Genomic DNA, 26706 nt, shown 5'->3' on the forward strand with positions numbered 1-26706 from the left:
AAATACATTTAACAATTATAATAAAATGAATAATTAAAATGAAAACATTAAATAATTAATTAAATAAATTAAATATTTCATTGATATATGTTTCATATTAAAGTAATAAACTAAAATAAATATCAATATCAATTAAATCATTTTCAAACTTTTCACCGACTTTTCCATCCTCTTTCTTTTATTCTAAAGAACTTCACTTCCCACTTTTTCCTTCGTCTATACTATTTTCCACCCTCTAAAATTCACCCACTAATTCAAACACATTTTTAATGAATAGACTACGCTGCCCATTAATTATGCAAATGTTACGGATGCCTTTGAGGGCGTGACTCATTTATTGTTAGCATGAATAATATTTGATAAAGAAATCATTGTCTAACTCAAACTATGTATAACCAACAAATATACAAGTCACTAGAACAAAACCAAATTGCAGTCTCAATTTCGAAGACAATGGGATAAAAGTCCACAAGAATGATCTCAACCAGTGTTAGCGATTTATTTAAGTCGAAGAAACAAAGTATGAGAATTATCAGTGCCAATCGAGGCCTTATAAAGTTGCATAATTCTGAATTTCATACACCATCGCCATGCAATGAGCATCAGCTTATATGCTATGACCCTCAAGGGAATGTCAACTCCAAAAACTGATCCTATAAATCCTCTACGCTGAGACAGTGTCCTTTCTCGATTTTCAGTCAGGATTTTAAACGACAGAGAATAGTACTAGCCATCCATTGACAGACAGAAAAAATGTTTAGTGATTGAGAGTAAAATAAAAAGAAAAAGAATCTCAATTTCGAACTCTGCCTCTATGAAGGAGCTGAGAAGCTGAACCTAAATCCTGTCTTCCCACGATCATGTTCATCCTGCTTTAGCACGTAGTAGAAGTTACCCTGAAACAATGGTAAATGTGAAAATGAAAATTTAATTTGATAAATAACAATAAAATACAAAATTAGGAAGAAGGCCAGGAGAGGGGGCAGAGGCGCATAAGAAACGAGATTAAATAACTCTGCCGAACTTTGTCAATCTTGTAACCAAAACTGACCGTTCCCCTAAATTATATTCAGCAGTTGAAATAGTTCAAAAAAATTCAGGGGATTTGCAACAATATCAAAACTTGGATAAATTGTTGCCGGAGATAATTTTATAAGCAAAATATTAAGTGTTATGTTCAGAGTCACATTTCAAGGAAAATAAAATGAAAAACTACACAACTTGCCCAAAGTCCAAATATAACAAACAAGACTACTATCCCAAAGACTTCTTCCATCAAAATCATGATCTCTCTGGCCTTACCAAAAAATATGATTGGATAGTTTGACCATCTGCTCAATTATATGCAAGAGTAACTGAAACATTAACTAACCTCTAGGCGAAAAAGCTTAGTAGGAACAACAAAACCACATCCAACTGATGTTCGGAATGATTCTAAGAACTTCTGAGGTGAAAAGCGCTTATATTCATTCTGAGTCAATTTTGCAGTATTCCCAGCACCAGCAAAAAGATGACCATGGATTCCATGATTTCTCAACCACCTAACTGGGAGATCAAAAGACAGGTCTGCAAATGCCGTAACAGCAACATCTCCTCCAACGAAGTCCCATTTAGAGGAATCGTCATTGTCATCAATAATTTCATTTCTATTTCTCCTTCGTGGTTCAGTAGGACCTAATCCCCTAGTTTTAAACCCCCACAATGTTATTGGCCCTCCTAGGGTGCAAACTGGAGAGAAATCACCACCCAAATAAAACCTTTCAGGAAGAGGAGATGGCTTGTTCATGAAGTCATGCCCCCATGGAAAAACGACACCAGCTGAAATCCCAAGGTTAAGAGCTGTGTTATAAAACCCAAAGGGGATGGCACAGCGAACATCAAATTCCTGCATTAAGAGAATCCAAATAGTTAAGAAAAGAAATATATCTAAAATGAACAAAAAGAAAAAACAATATATTGGACAATTGAGGGATTACCACAGCTTGTTATACATGTGTTAATGTTAAGATTGCCCCATTCCCAACATTTTAAAAAAATGTGTAGAAATTTTACACCCTCCTATATATTGGTTACCACAATCCAAAACATATATAGCAGCCACTAAAGAAGCATAAGGCCATATGCAGCCAACCATGTACTAGTGCCAATGTTTTTCAAATAGTGGGTATAACAAAATAAGTTGTTCTTCAACTTGTACGAGCATCATCCTACTAAAACAAAGCATGGGCATTCTTTCATTGTGTGGAAAGGCAACACTTGGTCAAACAAGCACCCGATGCACTGTCTGCACAACTGGAAAAATTAAAACTGAATGATGTAAATGCGTACAGGAAAGGAAACATGTTATTACAGATCCCAGGTTCTATATTTTTCAAAATGTCCAAGATGAACTCTGCCCATACCCAAAAGAATAGGACATTTTAAACACGGTTTCCAAATCCTTAATTTAAATCTAGCTCATTGGAATATTTAAAGGGTAAAGAATGAGAAATTATTTTCTATTGCTCCAACAAATACATGCATAGATTGCTACAAACATACATACTCTAATTAGAATATCCCAAATAGAAGTTATAGGGAAGTAAATTTGGGAATAAAAATTTGTGCAAAATCAAATCCTCCTAATTGCAGTAATTAATCAATTAATTACACATATAGTTATAACAATCAATTCCTTTAAAAGTTCTTGTCTTCATCAAATTAGAAAGTATAACACCCCAAAATTATTTTAACAATTACTACACTGGTATCCATCACTTGATAGAGAGTATAAAGTTTTATTCATGACATATACAATTGCATTTCAGCTGATTAATTAATGGACAAGAAATTGATCTAATTGCACCTGGCGCAGAAATCGCAAGCTCCGATGATCTGGTGTAAGGCCACCAAAGTGAGTAGTGGACAGAAAAGCATATCCACTTGTAGGCCTAATTGGCGAGTTTCTCCTGTCAATTTTAAATGTATACTTCAAAGATGATAATAAACCATGCCCAAGCTGCCTCCTTATAGACCTGGATGACATTTGAGATGGATCAGTCAAGGTACGCCATCCAAGAGTGTAGACTAAGTCATGGTGCCTGGTTGAGATTAAGCCAAGAGACAATCCTAACAGCTGCTCTTTGTATGAAGAAAACTCTTGCCAATCTTGGGAAAGCATGGAAAGTCGTGCTACAAGAGGAGTTAACAACCCTTTCAGTCTTGGAGCAAACACTCCTACACTCACCTCTGTTGCTTGGTTTCCACCATAGGCCAAAGAGGCATCCCATAGATCACCATAACCTAACAAGTTTTTGTACTTAAGACCCCCTTCAGCAGTCCACGAACTTGTCTACAAGAGTGTTGCAACATTTTCAAAATGAAAACATATATATTAGCTTATTAAGACCAATAAATACTCATCAGACCAATATACAGCTTCCAATAAAGCAAGGCTGAAACAGAAACGTTGTACTCCCCCACACGTAAAAGATTATAGCAGAAAACTCATAGTCACGATCAGAACCTTATATTTTATCAACAGGAAATTAATCATATATTTGTCCCAACCTGATAACGTTTTAAAAATCCCAACAATTATTAGATAATGCAATTACACGTAGATTGTATCTTGATTTCCTTATTGACATAAGTACCAGAAGGAACCATTAGAAATTGAGATCACCGTTCTAATGGACCTAAAGACACAGCCCACTCCACCCATGAAGAGAAAAATCAAGTTGTAAGCCAAAGAATTTGGAGTTTCTTCCTACTTTATACCCATAAGTATACCCTTTCAGATTCTTGACACTATTCAAAATAACTCCTGCTCATCCCTAAGCATAACAACATTAGCCAAGAAATAAAACAAGGGTACATGGTTGTTTGTTTTGTTTTGTTGCAATAAGCAGAAAAGTCAACTTCCCTTAAATCCCTGATACTATAATCTAGGACAAGCAGGTCAGTATTTGTCTAATGCCTCCGTTGATAATAGTCAAAGATCATACTAGACGATGACATTGACCTCCTAAGAGCAGGAAGAGTGTGTGTTTTCTTTACAATTTAATAAAACCAAGATTTTATGGAAGAACAGAAGATCAAGAAATGAAGCTTTTACTACAAAGATAAACCTAGTCCAAGGATACCCAAATATTTTTTTCTTTATTACAGATTTGCTCACAAGCATCTGAAATGAAAAGATACATCCTCAAACCTAAGAACAAATGGATTCTCATATAAATTATTATTAATCACAAATTCTTTGAAAGCTTCAAATAACGCAATCATCGCTCAGAGACTCACATTGAATCAATTCAAACTTGAGCAATCACAACATCACACACGAAACTATAATAAAGAGCGAGATTGTACCGAGGGTTTGGTGTAAACGCCGAATTCGCCGGAGACTTTGTTGGCGGTCTCGACGACATCGACGATGACATTGGCGGTGTGAGGCAGCTCCGGCGGCCCAGCCTGAAGCGTGAGCTCGGTGGACTCGAAAATCTCGAGGCTACGGAGCCTGGCGAGGGCGATTTCGGAGGCGCGAATGAGCTCCTGCACGGTGGCGGCGTCCTGGAGAAGCTTGAGCTCCGCCTCGATCACCCAATCCTTGGTCTTGGTGTTGCCTCGAATCAGCACATCGTGGACGCGGATAGGTACCAACTCCGAAGCCAATCGCCGGGAGAGGGTTTCCAGCTTTGAACGCTGCTCGCGCAAACTCGACAATGAGGATCGGTCGTTCCGATTGTACGGCTCGTGCGAAACGACGTCGTCGTGACCGTCATCTTCTTCCTCTTCCTCTTCGTCTTCTTGTTCGTCGATTTCGTCGTCGTCGGCATTGTTAGGGTTTGGAGAGAAGGGAAGTGATTCGTTTCTTTCGTCCGAGTTTTCCATTGATGGGATTCGGAGGCAGTTTACGTGGTGAATTGGAGGGATTGAAGAGTGAGTTGGGTTCTGTTGTGTTAGTGAGTAAGCAAAAGCAACGCCAAATCAAGTTTTTTTGCATTTTTTTCTTTCTTTTTCCAATAATCAGTGTCTGTATTTTTTAAAATTGCAAATACATAGAACTGATGCTTGTAGTAAAAGGAATGTTATAAAATTTAACTTCGATTTTTATGAATTAAAATTTTATGAACGTGTAGTTTAAAATCATTAATAAAAATATTATTTTAGCTAAAAAATATATTAAATTAAATATGCCATGTAATCGTACATTTTAATTTATTAGATAAGTCAACTCCGGGTAATTAAATAAATTTGTATTTTTAGTCTAACTGCATAAGAAGTAAACCCATTAAATTCAATTAGGGTAAACACATGCGCAATAACATGTGTGTATGATTTTTTGAATATGTATGATATTATATTAGTAATTGATGATATTAAGTTAATAAATAAAATTATATTATATTTATAAAAAATAAAGTAAAATATATGAAAAAATAACGATTGATAAATAGGAGAAAAAAATTAATTTTTAAATATTTAACAAATAATTATATTGTAAAAGATAAAGTTGGAATTATGAAAAATAGATACAAGAGAATCCTTTTTACAAAGAAAAAAAAGTTAATTTTTAAATATTTAACAAATAATTATATTGTAAAAGATAAAGTTAGAATTATGAAAAATAGATATAAAAGAATCCTCTTTATATATAGAAAAGATAAAGTTGGAATTATGAAAAATAAATACAAGAGAATCCTCTTTATATACAGATACAGATGATTAATTTTATTTTTGGAATTTAACTTTTAATTCATAAAAAGTTTGATAAATCCAAATAAAATCATCTTTTTAGAATCGAAAAAATTATTCTTGTTTTTTTGTGTGATTATTTAATTTATATAAGTTAACCACAGTAAAATATGTTTTTTATACATTTTAACTCATATGCATTCTTTTTTAATTATTTTTTAAGCTATTAATTCAAACCCAACAAAATTGGGGCAGTTTCTTCTTTATTTATGCACCTGCATATATTCTTCTTTTATTTTATTTCTTTTTAAATTGTATACTTCGAAAGGTATTTTTTTATTTTTGAATTATGTAATTTAGAAATTAAAAATATTTTTTAGATTGTCCGTTCTGAAAATAATATTTTATTTTAAATATTTTTAAATTGTATAATTTAAAAGTTAAAATATACTCCTAAATGTCAAATGACTTCCAAATAATACAAACAGAGCAAAATGGAAAACATATTATGGGGGTGCTGTAGAAAGTTATGGCCCAAAATTGGTCTTTTAAGGAATTTGGGCCATATTACTTCTGAGGCTAAATTGGTCCGGCCCACCATCTACACTCAAACAAATAAAATTCCTCTCGAGCATTTCATTGCCGCTCAGTCTCAAATTCAAACGAGGACCACCACAAGTTCACGACAACCACCGCTACCGCCGCCGCAGATTCAATTTGGAAATGGCGAACTTGGACGAACTCTTATCTTCCTTAATATCAGACATCCATTCCTACACCGGCAAAGACCCTCTTCTCCCATGGCTTCGGTATTCCTCAATTCCCACTCTCGTTCTCTGTTTTCCGCTTCACTTCTCTGTTTATTCATTCATTCACAACGTTACTCGCAGCGCGATCCGAAAGATAAAGGATACCCTTCCTCCAAAAATCCTAAAGGAAAAACTACCGGCGTTCTTGCAGAAATGTGCTCACACCTTCGAGCTCGATCGACGTTACAGAAACGACATGCGCTATATTCGAGTGTGGCTCCATCTGGTACCCCAATCCCACCTCCTCTCACCTTCCCTTTTTGCGGAAATGGGTTTGGAAAATGAAGCATAAAGTTTTATTTTTTATATTATTAGTTGATTTATCGACATATAATGATTTTCTCCCATATAGATGGATTTTGTGAGTGATCCAAAAACACTTTTGAGTACCATGGAGCTTAATCGCATTGGGACAAAACGTAGTGAATTCTACCAAGCCTATGCTCTTTACTACGAAAAGTGCAAGAAGTACGATGAAGCAGAGAAAATGTACCATCTGGGAGTGAAGAAGTAAGTTGTGCAGTTTAATTGTTTTGATTGTTGTGTTGAGTGGATGAGTGGGATAAACTTAGCGTGCAATGAGTTGACATGGTTCCTTGATTGTTGCCAAGTGCCAAGACACATATCCCTACTCTATAATCTTTCCTTTGCAGATACGATTGATATGCAACACTAACTATTTTTAACCATTTAGCTAACGTTTTCACCTTTGAATAGATCAAGTTTCGTATTCAATTTATTGTAAGGTTTGGTGCTTTGGAGAGATTGGCACAGCGAAATCACATGAAGTTGCCGTTAGATTATACTTGAAACTTGGTGCATACATCATTTTCGATGAATTTCTCCTTATAATTTCAAATTAGTATATTAGTTCAGCAAAATACTACCTAGTACTTTAATTGGTAATAGAATGATATGCCCCTCTATTCAAGAAATTTTGAATCATTGTCTTTTCTGAACAGCCTTGCAGAACCTTTAGATAAATTGCAGAAATCATATGAACAATTTCTTCAACGTATGGAGCAGCGAAAAAGTAATAAGAGAACCCAGGTTAGTGACATCCTTTTTACCTTCATGTGATCATATCTGTGTTGTTTTTGTTAATGACGTTCAGTTACCTAATTTAGAAGGATCTCCTGAAGCATCAGGAAGCAAAAGCTGCCAGGAGGCCTTTGTCAGCAAAGAGTTCCGATGACAAGAAAACAGAGGGAAGCAAGAAATTTCGTGGTGATGATACAGTTGTAGTCAAATTTGTTGACACTGCCATGGTTGGAAAGTCTGAAGCAGAAGATGCATGCCATCATGGATTGGTGGATCCTACAATAAATATGAAGGAGGCCATGAATGCCATCAACAGCATGTTCCGGGAGCCATTGGAGACTGTTCCATTGCGCAGGAAATCTCATAAAAACCATTCAAAAGAAAGTCGTAGTACAAAGAACGAGTTTGAGGTTTTTGTTGATGAAAACCTGGATCATGGAATCAAAACATCCGGTTCATCATCACTTCAGAAAAGGACTGAAGCCAGCCAACCTCACCAAGAACCGTTCCAGATATACATTGATGGTGAAGAACATTCTGAGACCAGTAATGCGAATTTGTCTGAAGGTGGTTCTGCTTCATCGGCTTCGCAATCAAATGGCTTCGTTTTTCTCCGCCCCAAGGATATTACTTCTGAAAAATCTAGTGACATGGATGCTGACAGCCGTCGTAATTCAAAGTTCAGAGAGGATACAGTCGTTTGCAAATTTGTTGGTTCCACCATTTTGGATGAACCAGAGGTGGAAAATGTTTGTCACCACGGTTTAGTGGACCCCACCATCAACTTGAAGGAAGCTATGGATGATATAAATAACATGTTTGGGAAGCCGATAGATTTTGTTAGGAAAAGAAGAATCACCAAGCAGGAGAAAGCACCCCAGAGCAATAAGGGAAATGACTTCGGTGGGTTTTCAATCCTTGCTGACGATGACCACCTGGAACAGCAAGTTCCACCACCACCAACACGGAAATTGCATGGAAAGTCCAAGGAATCTGATTTGTTTGAGCCAACTCTTCTCACAAAGGAAGCCATGGACGATATAAACAAAATGTTTAACATGCCCCTGAATTTTTAGTAATAAGGTAATTTTGAATGCCACCTCTGATTTCTAATATGTAAGCAGAATTTGATTCTGTTTGAAGTATTTGAGTGAAAGGTTTCAGTTGTTGTACTGATTTGATAAGTTTTAGCATACTTGCAATGTCTATGGAACTTAAAGCTTGGAATGTAGAAAACAATTTTTCGTTTTCAAAGAAACAAATTAAATAACCACAGCAACATTGCAATTTAGTTTAATACAGCAAAATATCAGAAAGGAATACACCAAAAAAATTATAAAAAGAAAACATCTCCACATTGAGTACTATCTAGACACAAATAATAGGAAACAATAAAATCATGATCAAGGGAATCTGAATGCATGGTCAAGGTAATTGTTTGAGAGATTAGTAGTGAGTTTTTGAGCATTCAGAGGGACGAAAAGCTAAGGGACCAGCAGCATAAATGACAGCCTCATACTTGCTTCCGTGCAATCTCTTGTTCTCATAACGAAGAGGTGCCCCATTGAGACCATAATTGACATTGGAGAGAAGGCTGCAACTTTCAAGAGGAGACCAAACAGGCTTCACGTAGCAAGCATGGAGGGGGTGGTCAAGTACATAATGCTGCATCTTGAACCCTTGCAGTGGTGCATAAAGGTAACCATTTTTGTCTGTCTCAAAGACCTTATAGTAGCTCACATGACCATTGTAGCTTTTGCAGGTAACACTTACTTTGGCTGAAGGAATGGGCTTGGCACCAATCATAGACCACGTTCCAAAGTGATCACAGCTCTGGCAATAGACCGTAGCTTCCACCACCACTTCTATTTTCTTCTCTGTTGTTTTTGGAACATCTGGAGTGGCTTGTGTGTGAGAGAAAGCCACCAGAAGAAGTAACAGAGAAAGGAAACTGATGAACCTGCCAGCCATTTCCTAAGGGTTCAATTGAAGTGACTAGGAAGAGTTCAGAGGCTAAGGCTCACTACCAATTGATGATACATTGTGTAGATCTATATATATATATATATATATATATATATATATATATATATATATATATATATATATATATATATATATATATATTTTTTTTTTTTTTTTTGGGAGGACTTAGTTGAATTGATAATATAATAAAGCATATCAACGTGCCATCCACTTTGGGGCTAATAAAACTCTTGTATACGTGACGGCCATCTTTTGCCATCTACATGTTTTCATGTTCTATGAAGAAAAATAATAGTTTCACACTCCTCTAAAGAAATATAGCCGATTCACAATTCCTTCTAGCAATATGATAATGTATATTAGATGTTTTTATTTTTATTTTTTTTTCTGTAACAGTATTAACATATAACAGTGATTCACTTCTCTTTATATATGTGACATACGTTTAGTATGAAAAAGAAATACTGACATATGGATATTTCCAATTTATTAGTAGATTTCTTTAAACTCTTAAAATATCTATAACATACAAATGATTATTTAACACAAATACGTTGTGTTTGACATTAACTTTAATATAATTATATCGTAAAATAATTTCTACTCAACATTTATTAACCGAGTTACTTATTTATTTTAACATATAAGAAATATTAAGGAACTCATAAAAAAAATATATACATATGTATATATGTATGGATTGATTTGAGAGAGTACGATGAATTTGAGTGGAGTAGAGAGTGAAGTTTGTATTCTTATATTTAAGGGATTTAGGGGTGAGAGTGACTGCATTAACATTTGTGAGTGATCTGAAGAATGTATATATATGTATATATGTATATATGTATGTATGTATATATGTATGTATGTATGTATGTATGTATGTATGTATTTGAGGGAGAAAGATGATGAATTTGAGTGGATTAGAGAGTGAAGTTTGTATTCTTATATCTAAGGATTTGGGGGTGAGAGTGACTGGATTAAAAGATAAGTTTGTGAGTGATTTGATTGATGTAATATATTAAAAAATTAAGTTTAATTTAAAGAAAGCAAGATTGTCAAATTGTCTTTGATTTTGAAAGCAATCTAAATTTATATTTAGATGAGTTAGATTTATTTTATAAAAAATATTTAAACCAATAAATTAGAAAATAAATAATAATTTTAATACAAGATAATAAAAATGCCACATACATACATAATGTTTTTTTTGCTAAATAGTTTACAAATTTGAAATTTTAATTATTTTTGTAAACATAATTTTAAAGAGAAACACACGCATACTTGATAAAAAAGTAGAAATGAGTTGAGGGTAAAATAGTATTTTACCCATTAATCACCCTCAAATTAGTCCATGTAAGATGAGATGAGAAAATTATAAAATCTATCAATTCTTACTTTTCTCCTATTCATCATTTTCGAATCATGTCTTCTTAATTTCTTTGGAGAGTAAATTTTTAGAAGTAACGACCTGTTCATTTGAAGGTGTTTCACTGTTTCAGTCAATTTGAGAGTGCAAATTTGATTTTTGAGCGTGTTCGATTTTAGTCGTTTGAAGGAATATATGAGCGAAGATTTGAGGGATGAATGTATTATTTCATCCCCTCAAAAAATGAGAGGATAAGCGAGTATAATCACTTCTTTACCAAATTACCCTTCGATTTTTGTTTCTCTTTCCCAAACCATGTTGCAGTGTTGTGTGTTATAGAGTGGGATGGCACTGATGTGTTGTGGTGTTATGAGAGGGGATGGTACCGGTGCCTTGTTTTGTGAAGGACGACACCGGTTACCACACCATGTCGATGGTTTTAATTTTCTTTTACTTTTTTTTTTACTTTTTTATTACTTTTTTTAAATTTTTTTTAAAACTTTTTTTTACTTTTTTTTAAACTTTATATAAATTTATTTTAAAATTTAATTGTTTAACTTTCTTTTAAAATTTAATTGTATAATTTTTTTTACATTCATAAAAATTTAATTTTTTTATTTTAAAATTTTATATAATTTTAATATTTTTTAATTTGTAATAATTAATTATAATTATTTTTATAACATCAAATTACAAAATCATTCTCTTTTTCCATCAAGGTATTTTTGTAACTTTCTAATTTTATCTATTTTTACAATTTATTTTATCTATCACATCAATAAAATATTTGACTAACTTTTATAAAATTTATCTCCAAATCCACCCACTTTACCTTTTAAATCCACTAAAAAAAAACACAATAATTCATCCACCCAAATCTACACAAATTCATCTTCACACTCTCCTCCATATCCATCCTCCCAAAAGAACACACCCTAAGTCTTCTAAAATTGTGGTCACTAACTTAATTCTTGAAAGAATTAGTTTATCGTAAAATTAGTTCATGCAAACCATTTCATCAACACTTATGCTCCATTTTAAAATGAGGAGGGAGTGGCTTGGTAATAAAAATAAATAAATCTTTTAGATTAAAAGAGTGACCGTTGAGATGAATAGTACGATAAAGTTTTAAAATTTGAAACTGGTAGTTAGGATTTTTTTTTTTTTCTTTTTTAGAAAATTGGTACAGTGGTGCACACATCTTTAGAAAACAAAATTGAAGACTTATTCTTTATTTCTTTTGTTAAGCATTTAAATATATATAAAAAAAAGAAAAACACGATCCCACTTGAGAGAAGATGTTTATTTGAACGTTTGGCAAAGTCTGGTATGCATTCTTTGCATGAAAAGTGGAGAACGAGTTGCATATTTTAAAAGATTGCTCCTTTGTTCAGTGTGTCTGGACAAAGGTGAATTATAATCTACCTCGTAACTTCTTTAATTGTGACTTTGTTCGTTGGGTTGAAAAGAATGTCTGCGTTTCCTATTACTCTAAATGTAATATGAAAACCAAGGAATAGCCATGTTTTTTTTCAAGAACAAAACTGTAACACAAGTGATAAATAACAATAGATTTTTCCACTTTATAAATTCACTACAGCATCGAGGGTAATAAGAGAAAATGTCCTATTGATAAGTAATCATAATTTAAGCTATAAATGAGGAATTTTCAAAATCCATGATGTCAGTTAATAAAAAAATTCAAAATTCGGTGCACCTATATACTCTCTTCCTCAATTAAAGTTAGCAATGATATTGACACCATCATCTTTTTTATTCTAGATTTGTATACAGTTTCTTTCGTGGTTGAAATTTGAAGCCTGATGAGCAATGCATAGGTTAAGGTCAAGTCTGTTTTTATCTTCAATTAACAACTGTCGTATAGCAAAAGCAACACTGCTTCCAAGTCATACTCGAACCAGTCATTCATGCAGCTGCCATTGAAATTTTCAGCCACCCATTATTCTATTGGCAGGCTACAGCTCGGAAACTTGTACTTTGTAGGTGTCATTTTGCTAACAATCTTTGTTCACACTTCAGCATAGAATATTAACAAAAAACCCCATAGACTTTGACCTTGTCCATCTAGATTATCAAAACTTCAACTATCACAACCTTATTCTTTATATGGAACTGTCATCACATTGTCATATCATGAGTTAAACATTAATAATTTAATCCATATTCACATTTTCAAAGAAAATATCATTTTGTCAACTGTATAACATTATATTAACCATTTTTGTTGATCAGAACAAATTAGATTATATTGTTTATGAAAATAGAAAATATGGAAGTAGGGAGAGAAATGAGTAATGGTTGTAATGTAGCTGATGAGAAATATAATTGAAAACAGTTGTGGATCGCCAAATAAACAAACTGCGAAACTGAAATTAACTGATATTTGAAGCTTTTTTTGTTAGTTTAATTCCATAAACATAACCAAACGAAGCACCCAAAGAAAGAAAAAATCACATTTAGATCTCTCCCTTATGTACATGTGATTTGCCACTCTTCTATGATGAAACACGGGATGTGTTAATGTACAGGTGAATACATTTTTGTGCCTTCACCGATTTGAAAAAGGAAGAGGATAAGAACTTCATACTTACAACCTGATTAAACGATTTCAGTTTCCATTTACCGAGGCAATCTCAAGCTCCGCCCACCAAAGTGGAGAAAGTTTTGGAACAGCTGCCTCGGGTGTTATCTTTGTTATCTCTCTTAATCTCAAACAAACTTCTTTTATAGATGGTCTTTGCTTTGGATCAGGATGCACACAAGATTTGATCAAAGCATCAACTTGTTCCAGCTGTTCTTCTTGGAAGGACGCCAGAGATGGATCCACCATTTCTTTGAGGGGCTGATTTCCATGTAAATATTGTGAAGCCCAGTCATCAAGTGAGCCATCATTGTCCACTGAATAAGGGAGCCTGCCTGTCACCATTTCAAATAATATAACACCAAAACTGTAAATGTTACTTGCTGGGGTCATGTCAGGGTGTTGTCTAACAGAAGATTTCATCACCGCTGAAGCTATTTCAGTTAAGAAACTCAAATCAGAGACTTTGGCAGCACAATCATCCGTGAGTTGAACAGCTGAAGAATTCAGGTCGCCAAGAACCAAAGGAGGCTCCAACTGGTGCACATGTTGTAGGCAGTAAGCCATGCCCATGGCAACTCTAAGTCTTGTTTCCCAATCCAAGTGCTCGGCTTCTTTTACTGGATTCATAAGAAGATCAAATACATCAGCCAGTTTCCTACTTCAAAACCAATAGAATGTGCCAAAATGAAATACATAAAAAAAAAACATTCTTCTTGCTTCTGAAAGAGAAGTAAACTCGGGGAGTAGAGACTAGGGATACAGAAAGCAAATAAATAATTCAATGATCAGAAGAATTTCTATAGCAATTATCAGACTGACAGAACACTAGTCCTAATCTAACCAACTATGGGGTAACATCATAGTAGAGCACAAGAGGACAACCTTCTACAACTGAATGTATGAAGTATCAACAGATGAAAACTTGTTAAACAGAATGCTGAAGTATCTCTAAACCAATGAATTAAAATTTTATGGTCATAGATAGGGATGCTCAGCCATTAATTTACTTTCTATGTAATAATAAGACCAAAATGATAGGTACTCACTGTGCAAATGCTCAAAGAGTGTTCCATTTGGGGCGTACTCAAAAACCACCATTCTGGTGAAAGGCTCGTCTTCTTCACAATGTCCAAGAAGATTTACAAAATTCTTGTGGTTAACTTTTGATAATGTATCTATCTGAAACCACAATTACTTAAAATGTTAGTGAGGATAGCAGCTTAGTTGCAAATTTACAAATAATTTCGTTTAACTTTTAAGGTGACAGTACCTTCTTCCTAAATTGGGCTTCTAAAGTCTTTGACCAATCTTTCGATGATGTCACTGCAACAGAGGCCACGGCTATTTCAACACCAGTGGACAAAGTCCCTTTGTACACTGTACCAATGGAAGAAGTGCCAATTACATTACTAAAATCTTCACACGCTGCTTCAAGCTCGGATCTCTTCAGCTTTGGCACACCTGAAAATGTAGAACTCTGTCATCCATGTAAAGAGGCAGAAATAGTAAATGCAATACATAAAAATAACATTCAAGCCAAATCTATTAGATGACTGAGGACCAAATTGAAAAAGTAATTATTTTTTCTCTCGATGATATTTCATGACTCATGAATTAGTGGTTGTGTGCAAGTTATGTACTGTTTTCAGTCATTGCTCCACATCATTACTTATAAACAGCTAAGACTTACCTGTTATGAATGCCTTCTGAAGCTGTCCACTTAATCCTGTCGCCCAAGGTTTTACAGTAGCTACCTTGTTTGTTTTGCAGAGATATATGCCAATGCTTGAAATGACAAGAAATACAACACCACCTATAACTCCAACCAAAATAACAACAAGATTGTTCTTTGACGAGCCACTTGTAGATGGTGGTTCAGGCAGAGGAGAAGGAGAAAGAGAATTAGAAGCAGAATCATTTCGGTCAGTGAAAGCTGGCTCCTCAACCGGTGGTGGTGTTGCTGGGGCCGGTGAGGGAGCTGAAGAAGATGGAGGAGGACTATCAGGAAAACTAGCGGCACGGTTAAAAGGACTATGACGAGGAGATTGCAGTAGCCTCCTTAAACCTTTCTTGTTTTTGCCAGTGTGCCTTCACAAAAAAGAATGATAGAGTGAGATTGCGAAATAGAATGGACACAACCTGAAACCAGAAATACATGAAAGTATCTCGTGGCTTATAACTCTAAACTAGAGATGAGCCCTTTTGGAAGCTTAATGACATACCGTTTGACGAATCTTCTTGTACAAGCTGGCACTTTTTCTGCCATACTCAGTAGTCTTTCATCTACTTGATATTCAGAAATCAACTTCAATTTATTAATTTCAGGAGAGAAACCGCAGAGATGTTCATTGTTGTCCAACAAACTGCAATAAGAAGAAACTAAGAACAAAGTAGGAAAATAAGTTTAAAAAATGAGATTTGAAATGTTCAGAGAGCTTTTCCTACAGGATTGTCATTGAAATATTATTCCCAAGATCTGTAGGTAGATGTCCACTGAAGTTGTTGTAGCCCAAATCCAAAACCTCCAATTCATTCAAGTGAGCAATTCCTTCGGGGATGATTCCATAAAAAGAATTGTTCCGCAAAATTCTGCAACATATTCATCATACGATTACTAGACAGTTGAAAGCATTTGAAAAATGAACTTATTAAGGAATTGGTTGCAACAAACAACACAAATTGATAACATACATGGACTTTATGTGGACAAGGTTCGCGAGCTCAGGTACCAGATTTCCTTCAAGACAAAGGTCTTTCAAATTCCTGTCAAACAAAATATATTCTATTGATCAGAATAATGCCAATACTACCTAACCAACAATGTTAACAACAGTCATTTTTATTGAACAGGAAACAGGTCTTAAAATTTTGTAATGACAATATCAAGCTTCTATGGATCAGTAGATTCAAGACCAAGGCACATTTCGATTGAGGAGATGTTAGACTACAATAAAAAAAAAAAAAAAGCATGATAGATTTTTTAGCAGACTAAAAAAATCACGAATCAAACAGTTTGTTAATAACAAAGAAAAATAAAGTATAAATTTGAAACTCGGATTTCTGATCTGAGGACCCAGATGAATAAAATCTAAAAAAAAAAAATATTCTTTCTGGGGCCATAAATTAAATTGAACAGAAAAAAAAAAACATAAATTCAATTTCTTAAAACAGATCACAAATCAGAACTTACAAGACTACCACTCTTCCAGCAGAGCACTCAACTCCAAACCAATTACAATGGTTAATTGCTACTTCATCGTTAACCCAATTTGACAAAGCACCAAAAGGGTCTCTTACTATTCCCTGCTTGAACTTCAGAAGAGCTTTACCTGCAAATAGAACTCACTTCTCAGCTTTATTTTCCCCTCAGATATACACAAATAACCTCACTAAAATAGAAAATTTCACAAAGCAAAAGCTCAATACCTTCTTCATTCAAAGAGCAACAGGAACTAAAGTTCTGAAACAACAAACACAACGCTAGAAGGAACAGATGATCCCTGAAACAGCTGGATTTCCAGTTTTTTGTCATTCTTGCAGCGTGCAAACCTCAACTGGGGCAAAGAAAAAGCACGATCCAGATCGATTTTTTCTTCAAAGAAACGAGATTGAAGGAAGTTGATTTCCAAAAGTACCAGTCTTCAAAAGTATCGAAAGATATGAAATTGCTAAAACATTGTCATATATGGCAAAGGGTAAATCTCCAAACCATGTTCTTAGACCAAGAAACCAGTTTGGACCCATACAACACATTACAAAAATATTTGAAAACGCGTTCCCTCACAATAGAATTTTCCATTTATATTATTTTTATATTATTAAAAATAATTCCAAATCTAAACTCCACTTCAACACCCATCCTCCAAAAAATAATAATAATGTCACCAACACGCACGTTAGTCGCCCGAGATAAAACTGTAATTCCACAAATATATTATATAAAAACTATTTGTTTATTTGCAATGCATTATTATTAGTGTACAGAAATGAATTATAGAAAAAATATGATAAGTATGGTTTTTTAAAATTATTGTAAAAAATAATCAAATTGACTACGTATATTTTTTTTATTAACTACTAATGAAAATGATCCTTATAATATCAAGGCATTAATTATTCGATATAAGATATAATAATAAAACATAATGTAAAAGTTTCAAATATTAATTGATCTAGAAAGGAAAACAAATATAGGTTCAAAAATGTTTATTATAAAACCAGTCAATCCATTTATATATATGTGAATTATTTTTCAAGGTGGTGAAAATTAGGGTATAGTACAATAACAACCAATGATAAACAATAATAAGTATGATTTTTAAAATAATTAGTATAAAAGTTAAAAATCATTGTATATACTATTGTCTTAGATAAATAATGATAGTGTAAAAACCTTTTCATTATTTGTGTATAAATTATTACTCATTCTCTTTGATATTAGAAGTTCTACTAAAGCCAATGTAAATATATAAACAGCATTTCTTTCTACCTGTGCAAATTATGTTATGAGTATAGATTTGTTTCAAAAATTAAACTTGTTAATTACATAATAAATTGTTTTTGATTTATTTAATTTTTAAACATCTACATGGACACAATTGTTAGAGAAGCCAAATCAAAAATTCTGAACAGCAACCTGCACCATTAAAAATTGTACAGCATGGAATGGGTCAAAAATGAGAGTCGCCACCGCCGACCAAGGTGAGAAACAGTGGAGAGTGGAGAGTATGAAGATAATAACAGAAACAGTGAATTAGAGAATTAGATTTGAGTTAAACAAATACATTATTAACCAAATCTTCTTTTTAACTTTATTATTGCGTGTCTATCATTATTAATGCAACAGCGTTACACTATTATTTCAAAAGTCAAACTGCTCAAAGCACTTAAAATTATTAGGTGCTAGTAGTTTAATCATTTGATTAAATAAATGAACATTAAATACTACATTACGTTAAATTCAGTTTCTGTAGAATTTTTTATGTTATCCCAGCACTAAAATATTTTCAATTTTTAAAATAAATTATTAGCAATGTATTTTGAAATCACAATAAAAAATTATAAAGATAATTTTAACCGATAATCAAAATTTAATAAATTTAAATAAATAATAAACTTCTAAAGATATAATAAAGGAAAACATAAATGCTAAAATGTCAAAAAGCTATACATTCTTTCCTAAATATTAGATCAAAGAGAATCGGGTTTATATTTTATCCAAAGATTCATTGATTAGTAATATATATAATTTGAGTCTAATCTACATACCATTTTTAACTAAAATTTTTGAGATATTACATTTATATTTTTTTTCTTTTAATTTTATTATTTATATAAAATTTAGACTGACGTTTAAATTATTTTTAATAAAACGTTACATTAAAAAAGAAACTTTCTCACATTGTTCTTAAAATACATTCACAACAAAATATTATGGGTATTTATTAATTTTAGAGTTGATTTTTTTTTTCGTTTTCTAAATATGGTTTAAGGACTATAAAACTATAGTTTTTCTGATGATTTTGAATTTTCTTGTCTTTCTAAAAATGGTTTAACACTATAAAACTATGATTGTGACAAAATGTGTATGAGATAAAGATTGCTATGACACCTAAAAGATGAAGATTGTGAATTCCGAATTTTTAAAATTTGTTAATTTTATATTTTGAAAAGCGTTTCTAATTTAGTATTTTTTTTTTAAACATGTATACAATAGAAAATTAAATATAGTAAATATATATATAATAGGGAATTGCCATTGTTGTATATTTTCGATCAAAATATCATTTTTCTTTTTTTAGGTGATGATCTGAGATGGGACAAAATAGTGGGTTTTGGAGGCTATCTTGCGCAGCTGACTTGGGTAAATTCTGATATATCAATTTCTAGGGTTTATCTCTTTCTCTTGAGACTTGGTAAAGCATTCAATGACTAATTTTTTAATAATCGAATCGATAATGTATTCTTTTTTTAAGATAAAACCTTAGTGATTAGAAAAAACGAAGCATCTTTCTTTATTCTGTTTGCGTAAGAGCCATGTTTCTCCCTCTTTTTTATATTCTTCATTCAAAAAGGTTTTATATATATGCGTTTGGTGCCATACGGCGTATAACATATGATAAAATCTGCGTATTATAGGTTCCACAAGAGAAGAGAAAATAAAACTTGAATTGAAAAAGTGTGTTTTTTTTTTTATTTCTTAAAGTTGTTTTCAGTCTTCAATCAAATACAAAATAACTATTTATTCTCAATTTGTTAATCAAAACATGTTATTAGAGTTAAATTAAATGTTTGAATGTCATAATTGTTGTAGCAAATTCAAAATCGATTATTCTAGAGTATTCAAAGTTGTGATTTGTCTTTTTCCATCTTTAATGTTGTGTTTGGAGTTGGGAGACATTGATCTGAGTTGATTTACAATTAAAGATGAGTTTGTTTGGATCAGAGAAAATATGGTACGATTTGAGTTAATATGAATTAAGGTTTATGAAAATTTGTCTATGACGTGATTGATAAAATTCAATAAATTATATAATTACCATTTTAACCTTTAATATAAATAGAAAAAAATGATATTCAAATAAAATTATAAATATTATTTAAAATTACAAAAATGTAATTTATTCATATACAAAAGATATTTATTTAAATAATAATAATAATAATAATATTATTATTATATAATACTAATTATTATAAAAATTAAAATTAAAATTATATATGTATATATAATAATATACTACGTTATCAATATCCATATATTTTAGGGTTTAGTATATCCATAATAATATACTGTGCAAACAAGCAGATTCAAACACGTTTTCAAGTCACTTTCCATTCACATTAATAGTACTCACGCAGATCCAAACACATCATAAGAGTCTATTTTATTTTCTCATATTTGGACTCCCCAAAATTCTATTGTCCTAGTATTCCAAAAACTCTTCATTTATTATAATAAAATACTATTAATATCTTTCTTTTATTATTTGACTATTTATCTCCTATGTATAACCACCCCAATGTTTATAATTGAATACATTTTACCCATCATTTCCCCAATTAGTATTTGGATTTATTGACCCAATTGGCATTGGGCCTAACACCACACAACCCCCTTAGTCTTAGCATGATATAGCGTAAGGCTAAAACTTTTTTAGACCAAAACTCCTCGTTTATTATAATAAAATACATTTAATTAGGCATTTTACCTATCATTGACTCGATTGGTATTTTGATTTACTGACCTAAATTGGACTTAACACCAAAATAATAAATGTGAACTCCTTGTTAAATTGGATGTTTTAAGAGATATGAATTATTTGATTGAGTATAATGTTATCCTAAAATGGTTTGCATAGACTCATTAGATTACATATAATGAAAAAAAATGTGTATAAATGGTTAGATAAGCAAAAGTAGCAAAAAAGTGTTAATTAGCTTCAATTTACATTATCGGTGAAAGATTGATTATAAAAGATATTTAATTTGCATAAATTGACAATTGTCATTTTTGACAATAGATGTTGGTTGATTGAATATAAATGTAACACTATAATCAAATACTTAATACTTACTTTAATGTCTCTTAATCAATTTTTTTTCGAGGATGCTTCACAATTACACTAATGTCATTTGACCAAACGATTTATAACTCTCTTAATTGTAGCTTGATCAAATGATACATCAAACAATTCATAATTACCTCAAATAATTCATAATCACCTTTTGTAACTTGTAAGTTAATACTATAATTGTCTCTTTTGTACATGTCTCATCGTAATCCTTTCAAAAAAACATTGTAAGTAAAATAATATGTATGTGAATAAAAGCAAAATATAATCAATTATAATAAAACAAAAATTAACAATATTTCATATGTTAAAGGTTTTTATGACGTCTTTTCCATCAAGTAACTCTAATTCATAAATATCTCTTATAAAACTTCATGTCCTTAATAAGAACTTGTCCATCTTGATGATAATTAGTTGAATCATTAAATTTACTTAATCACATGATATTGCTCGTCGAATTGTCCTCATTTTTTAAAATAATTTCTTATTATAAAAAAATATTATTTATATATATATATATATATATATATATATATATATATATATGATCATGGTATCAACCAAATAATAGATCAATCCATGTGTCAATGTTAAATATTATATTTTAGATGTAGATGTGATATGAAAAACCCATTAAATGGGCAGAAAATGATTTTTTATTAAAAGTGTTTGAAAGTTTCAATATGAAAGGATGATAATAATATAATTTTCCAACTATATTTACTTCACAATAATAATAGAATAAGACTTTTAAAAATTGTGATGGAGATAAGAAAGTTGATGGCGATTGACATATAAGGAGTTGTTGGGCTTTCCCTTTTGTGAGCATGCACTTGTGATTTTAAGAAAGGATGCTGAGTCTTAGGTGTACAAAGGAAAATGCATTTTAAATAAGAGAAAAAAAGTGATTATAAGAAATCAATTTGATTTTCCGAATAAATCTATCACCATAGCCACACGCTGCTCACATCGTCTTTATTTTTACTCGTTCAACGCAACCCAAATTTTCTCACTCTCTTTTCTCAGCTTTGTCGTCAAAATCTACGGGTGAGTCTTCAATTTCTTTCTTCTATTTTCTTTCTCAGTGTATTTTTTTCTCCCTGCCAAAATAAAATATTGTCTGAAAATTCAATGCGAACTTCCTCTACAATAATTAATAACAGATGAGATATAATTGCAATATAAATTAAAACAATATTTTAAGAAACTAATGTTAGAATTAATTGACGAATTAATTCCTATTAGTGATTCATTTGAAATATTATGATGATCCAATTGTGATTTAATAAAATATAAAGACTTATTGGTTATTGTTATGGGAAGTGATAATAAAATAAAACAAAGATAAAGATAAAATAAAAACCAACTTGATGGACGTTGGTTTATAAAAGGAATAGGAGTTCTATCTCTGGCCATAAAGTTCTTTTCACTGTAACCCATCAAGAACGTGTGAGAAGAGAAAGAAAGACAAAGACATAGATTGAGAAACGGTGATTGAAGAGTACACAAGATTACAAATTTGAAGAACACATATTCACAGATCTCTCATGAATCAAGATTCGTACTCTATTATGTTTTATTGTGTGAGAATCATAAATCTTAAAAATTCTTAATTAGTTTTACGACTAAAAGATACAATGATCTAATCTAAAGTCTGAAGAGCTTAATTAGACATCATATATTACGATGGACCAACTGCAGAAAATCCAAACAGAAATCCAACAAAAAAAAAGTTGGTGACATAAAGAATGAAATGACGTGGGAGCTTAATTATGAACCCTAAAATCGCAATTTACATGGGATGTTTCACTAACCAAAATCAAACCAATGTGGAAAATTAAAGACAATACAAATTTATTTTATATATAAATTTTATCTTATAAATTATTTTTATAAAGTTTTTTAAGTTAGATTGAAAATTTATATCTTAATTGTATATATTTTAATTGATATAATTTTTTTATGAACACGTTTTTCGTTTCAAACACAAACTGCGCATAAATACATGAACATAGCAATACTTTGGTTTAAGAAGAAAAAAAAAACGATTGGGATCTTCACCGATTACAATTCATTTTTCACATTCTGAATTCAAGAAACACGAAAATAATGAAGACTAGTGTTTTATGATAATTTGAATTGTCCAAAGTTCATTGCGACATATATTAAATAAAATCTTAAGATGCTATAGTGTAAAAGGTCTGGTATTAATAATTAATAATTAATAAAAAAGATTAATGTCTTCTAATATTTCAAATGTTTCAGGGTATCTTTGCACATTCCTCGATGATCATAACAGTTTCCATTTCCTATTTGCATGTTGAGAAAATGGGATAATCATCCACTCCACGTTGAAATAAGTTTATCGTTTATAACAACTAAATTTTAATAATTTTTTTAATATAAAATAAGATGATATTTTTTAAATGATTTTAAAATATTAAAAACTAAAAAATGAAAAATTATTTAAAAGATATTATCTTAAATTATAAAAAAAAAATTATTTAAAAAAAATTATTTTCCCAATAATAAAGTGGGTTGTAAAATTCTCCATCTGACATATCGGAAATGAACTTAAAATTAATGTTATTCGCAATGACAGATAAGATAAAATGTTATGATTTTCTTATTTGAAATTATGTTTTGTAATTTACTTGAGCATGAAATCATCAGCAAAATTAATTTGCCATCATATGTAAGAGTCTAACCCTATTAAGAAAATTAATTTTGATAGAAATTACAGAAAAGCGAGTAAAATAATAAGTTGTGCGGCCGAAGTATTAGCATCAGGGTTTACAGGCCCATAGAATTTTCCTCAATTAAAACGGGGTCTTTTTTCCTTCATCTCCAAAATTTCTTCTACACCTCCAAACTTTCTTTAAATTTTTTAAAAATCCTTTGACCATTTAACAAACTCCGCAGACACCACACCTCCAAAATTATATAGACTTCCGGAAGTCAAAATATATCACCGGAAGTCGACTTCCGAAAATAAAAAATCATCACCAAAAGTCGACTTCTGAAAATTAAAAATCATCACCGAAAGTCGACTTCCATATATAAAAGAAATTATATATTTTATTTTATTTAATCTTTTAAAATACGTATTCAAAATTATAAAACATTTAAATTTAAAAAAGATTACTTTAAAAAATAAAATAAATAAATAATAAAATTACTAAATAAAAAATTAAAAAACAAAATTAAAAATAATTTAAATTCAAATAATAAAACTTTAAATAATTTAAAAATGAAGAAAATATATATATATATATATATATATATATATATATATATAAAAATCGGAAGTCGGAGTTCCGTATATATATATATACAAACGGAAGTCGACTTCCAGTATTAAAAATTATAAAACATATATATTTTATAAAGTTTTATTATTTTAATTTAAATTATTTTTTAATTTTATTTTTACTTTTACTTATTTTATTGATATTATTATAATTATTTTATTTATATATTTCATGTACATTATTTTATATTTTATTTGAATTTTTTAACTTTGTTTAAAATATAAATATTTAATTTTAATCAAATTTAATTTTTTTTAATTATATATTTTTTATATTTTCAAATTTAAAATTATTTTTATATAATTTATTAAAAATGTAATAAAAATACAAAAAAATTAAAAAAAATGATATTCAAAACATATATAAATAATATATAAATAATCAAATTTAAAATAGAAAAAATAGGAATATTCTTGAAAATCGAATTCTAGTTATATATAATTTATTTTAAATTTGATTATTAATATATGTTATTTTAAATATAATTTTTTTAATTATTTTTTATTTTTATTAAATTTTTAATAAATTATATAAAAATAAATTTAAATTTAAAAATAAAAAAAAATATATAATTGAAAAAATTTTAAAAATTTGATTAAAATTAAATATTTAAATTTTAAGCAAAATTAAAAAATTCAAATAAAATATAAAATAATATACATGAAATATATAAATAAAATAATTATAATAATATCAATAAAATAAATAAAAGTAAAAATAAAATTGAAAAACAATTTAAATTAAAATAATAAAACTTTATAAAATATATATATATTTTATAATTTTTAATATCGGAAGTCGACTTCCGTTCGTATATATATATACGAAAGTCTGACTTCCGGTTTATATATATATATATATATATATATATATATATATATATATATTTTTTTTTTTTTCATTTTTAAATTATTTAAAATTTTATTATTTGAATTTAAATTATTTTTCAATTTTGTTTTTCAATTTTTTATTTAGTAATTTTATTATTTTTTATTTTTTATTTTTTAAAGTAATTTTTTTTAAATTTAAATGTTTTATAATTTTATATATGTATTTTAAAAAATTAAATAAAATAAAAAATATTTTTTTTTTAATATACGGAAGTCGACTTCCGTAATGTTTTTTGACTTCCGGTGATGATTTTTTGACTTTCGAAAGTCGACTTTCGGTGATTATTTTTGACTTCTAGAAGTCGACTTTCGGTGATGATTTTTGATTTCTGGAAGTCGACTTCCGGTGATGATTTTTGACTTCCGGTGATGATTTTTGACTTCCGAAAGTCATATATTTTGACTTCCGGAAGTCGACATCCGGAAGTATTTTTTGGGGGTGTGATGTCCGTGCATTTCTTTAAATGGTCAAAGGGTATTTTAAGAATTTAAAGATTTTTTGGAGATACAGAAGAAATGCTTGAAGGTGTAGGAAGAAAGATCCATTAAAACGTCGTGCTTGAATCCCATTTTTGTGGACTTTCCGGGTTTGGATGCTACTATTGTATTTTCAGCTAAAATAATTTATTATATATATATATATATATTTATTTATTTAAATTGATAAAACAGTTCTCATATTTAAATCGATAACTAACTGAATCGTATATTGGACGCAAAGATCACAAATTTCTATATATAAATAAATAAATAATTAATTAATTAAAATTAAGTTTGATTAAGTGTATATATTAAAGACACATTTATTTTTATAAATGTATATTAGATATGCATGTTTTTTCTGGCATGCTGAATAATGGTCCTATCTTAGAGCGGTTTTCGCGTATTGGGTTTTGGGTTTTTGTCTGGCCTATTAATAAAGAGTTACATTTTGAATATAGAAATTTAAATTCTCTTAGTTGTTTTTTGAATTTGTTAATATTTAAAAGTGCTTTTTAATAATTATTACGTATATTTATTTTAAACAATATTAATATGTAGTTAATCTTAAAGAGATTATTAAATTTTTAAATTTGTAAAACAAAAAAAATGGTAAAAATATAATTATATATTAATGTTAATTTTTCTTTATAAACAATATACGATAATTATTAAAGATCAAACACATACTTAATTATAATAATAATAATAATTAACCGTCATCACATAAAATAGTTATTTGTACTAAAATTATAATTTTTTTTCTATTATACTAAAAGTAAAATATGATAGTTATTTGTTGTAAAACTATAAATTATTTTATTATATTAAAAACAAAAAAAAATGATAATACTTATTGTCTAAATTGTTTATTTTCTTTCAAATATGTATTTAATAAATCTATAATTAATTTTATAATGAGTGATTACTTGTTATATATATATATATATATATATATATATATA

The 26706-nt window shown here is 30.1% G+C and overlaps 4 protein-coding genes across 6 annotated transcripts; 1 reads left to right on the plus strand and 3 right to left on the minus strand.

Moving 5' to 3' along the window:
- Positions 1–475: 475 nt before the first annotated feature.
- LOC114185896 (uncharacterized) lies at positions 476–4965 on the minus strand. The gene is made up of 4 exons (XM_028073844.2): positions 4351–4965; positions 2846–3331; positions 1373–1885; positions 476–896 (listed from the first exon to the last, which is right to left on the minus strand). The coding sequence occupies exons 1-4, from the start codon at positions 4870–4872 to the stop codon at positions 813–815; spliced, it is 1605 nt and encodes a 534-aa protein (XP_027929645.1). The 5' UTR covers positions 4873–4965; the 3' UTR covers positions 476–812.
- Positions 4966–6333: 1368 nt separating this feature from the next.
- On the plus strand, positions 6334–8758 carry LOC114177629 (Mad3/BUB1 homology region 1). Of its 3 annotated transcripts, none has more exons than XM_028063051.2 (5): positions 6334–6485; positions 6567–6711; positions 6838–6995; positions 7448–7535; positions 7613–8758. In XM_028063051.2, the coding sequence occupies exons 1-5, from the start codon at positions 6400–6402 to the stop codon at positions 8600–8602; spliced, it is 1467 nt and encodes a 488-aa protein (XP_027918852.1). In that variant the 5' UTR covers positions 6334–6399; the 3' UTR covers positions 8603–8758. The 3 variants fall into 3 exon arrangements, with proteins under 3 accessions (XP_027918852.1, XP_027918869.1, XP_027918877.1); XM_028063068.2 differs by having other exon boundaries at positions 7628–8758; XM_028063076.2 differs by having other exon boundaries at positions 7634–8758.
- Positions 8759–8788: 30 nt separating this feature from the next.
- Positions 8789–9497, minus strand: MOP10 (Pollen Ole e 1 allergen and extensin family protein). Its single transcript, XM_028063088.2, has one exon. The coding sequence runs from the start codon at positions 9495–9497 to the stop codon at positions 8973–8975; it is 525 nt and encodes a 174-aa protein (XP_027918889.1). The 3' UTR covers positions 8789–8972.
- A 3755-nt stretch (positions 9498–13252) lies between these two features.
- Positions 13253–17249, minus strand: LOC114192628 (putative inactive receptor-like protein kinase At3g56050). Its single transcript, XM_028082409.1, has 9 exons — positions 16913–17249; positions 16677–16815; positions 16178–16249; positions 15932–16075; positions 15709–15849; positions 15177–15574; positions 14757–14947; positions 14533–14665; positions 13253–14103 (listed from the first exon to the last, which is right to left on the minus strand). Exons 1-9 carry the CDS (start codon positions 17016–17018, stop codon positions 13511–13513), a joined length of 1917 nt encoding a protein of 638 aa, XP_027938210.1. The 5' UTR covers positions 17019–17249; the 3' UTR covers positions 13253–13510.
- Positions 17250–26706: the final 9457 nt, after the last annotated feature.

Source organism: Vigna unguiculata, chromosome 1 (assembly GCF_037176805.1).
Source record: "Vigna unguiculata cultivar grain cowpea cultivar isolate G323 ecotype 2 chromosome 1, ASM3717680v1, whole genome shotgun sequence".
Lineage (NCBI taxonomy): Eukaryota > Viridiplantae > Streptophyta > Magnoliopsida > Fabales > Fabaceae > Vigna > Vigna unguiculata.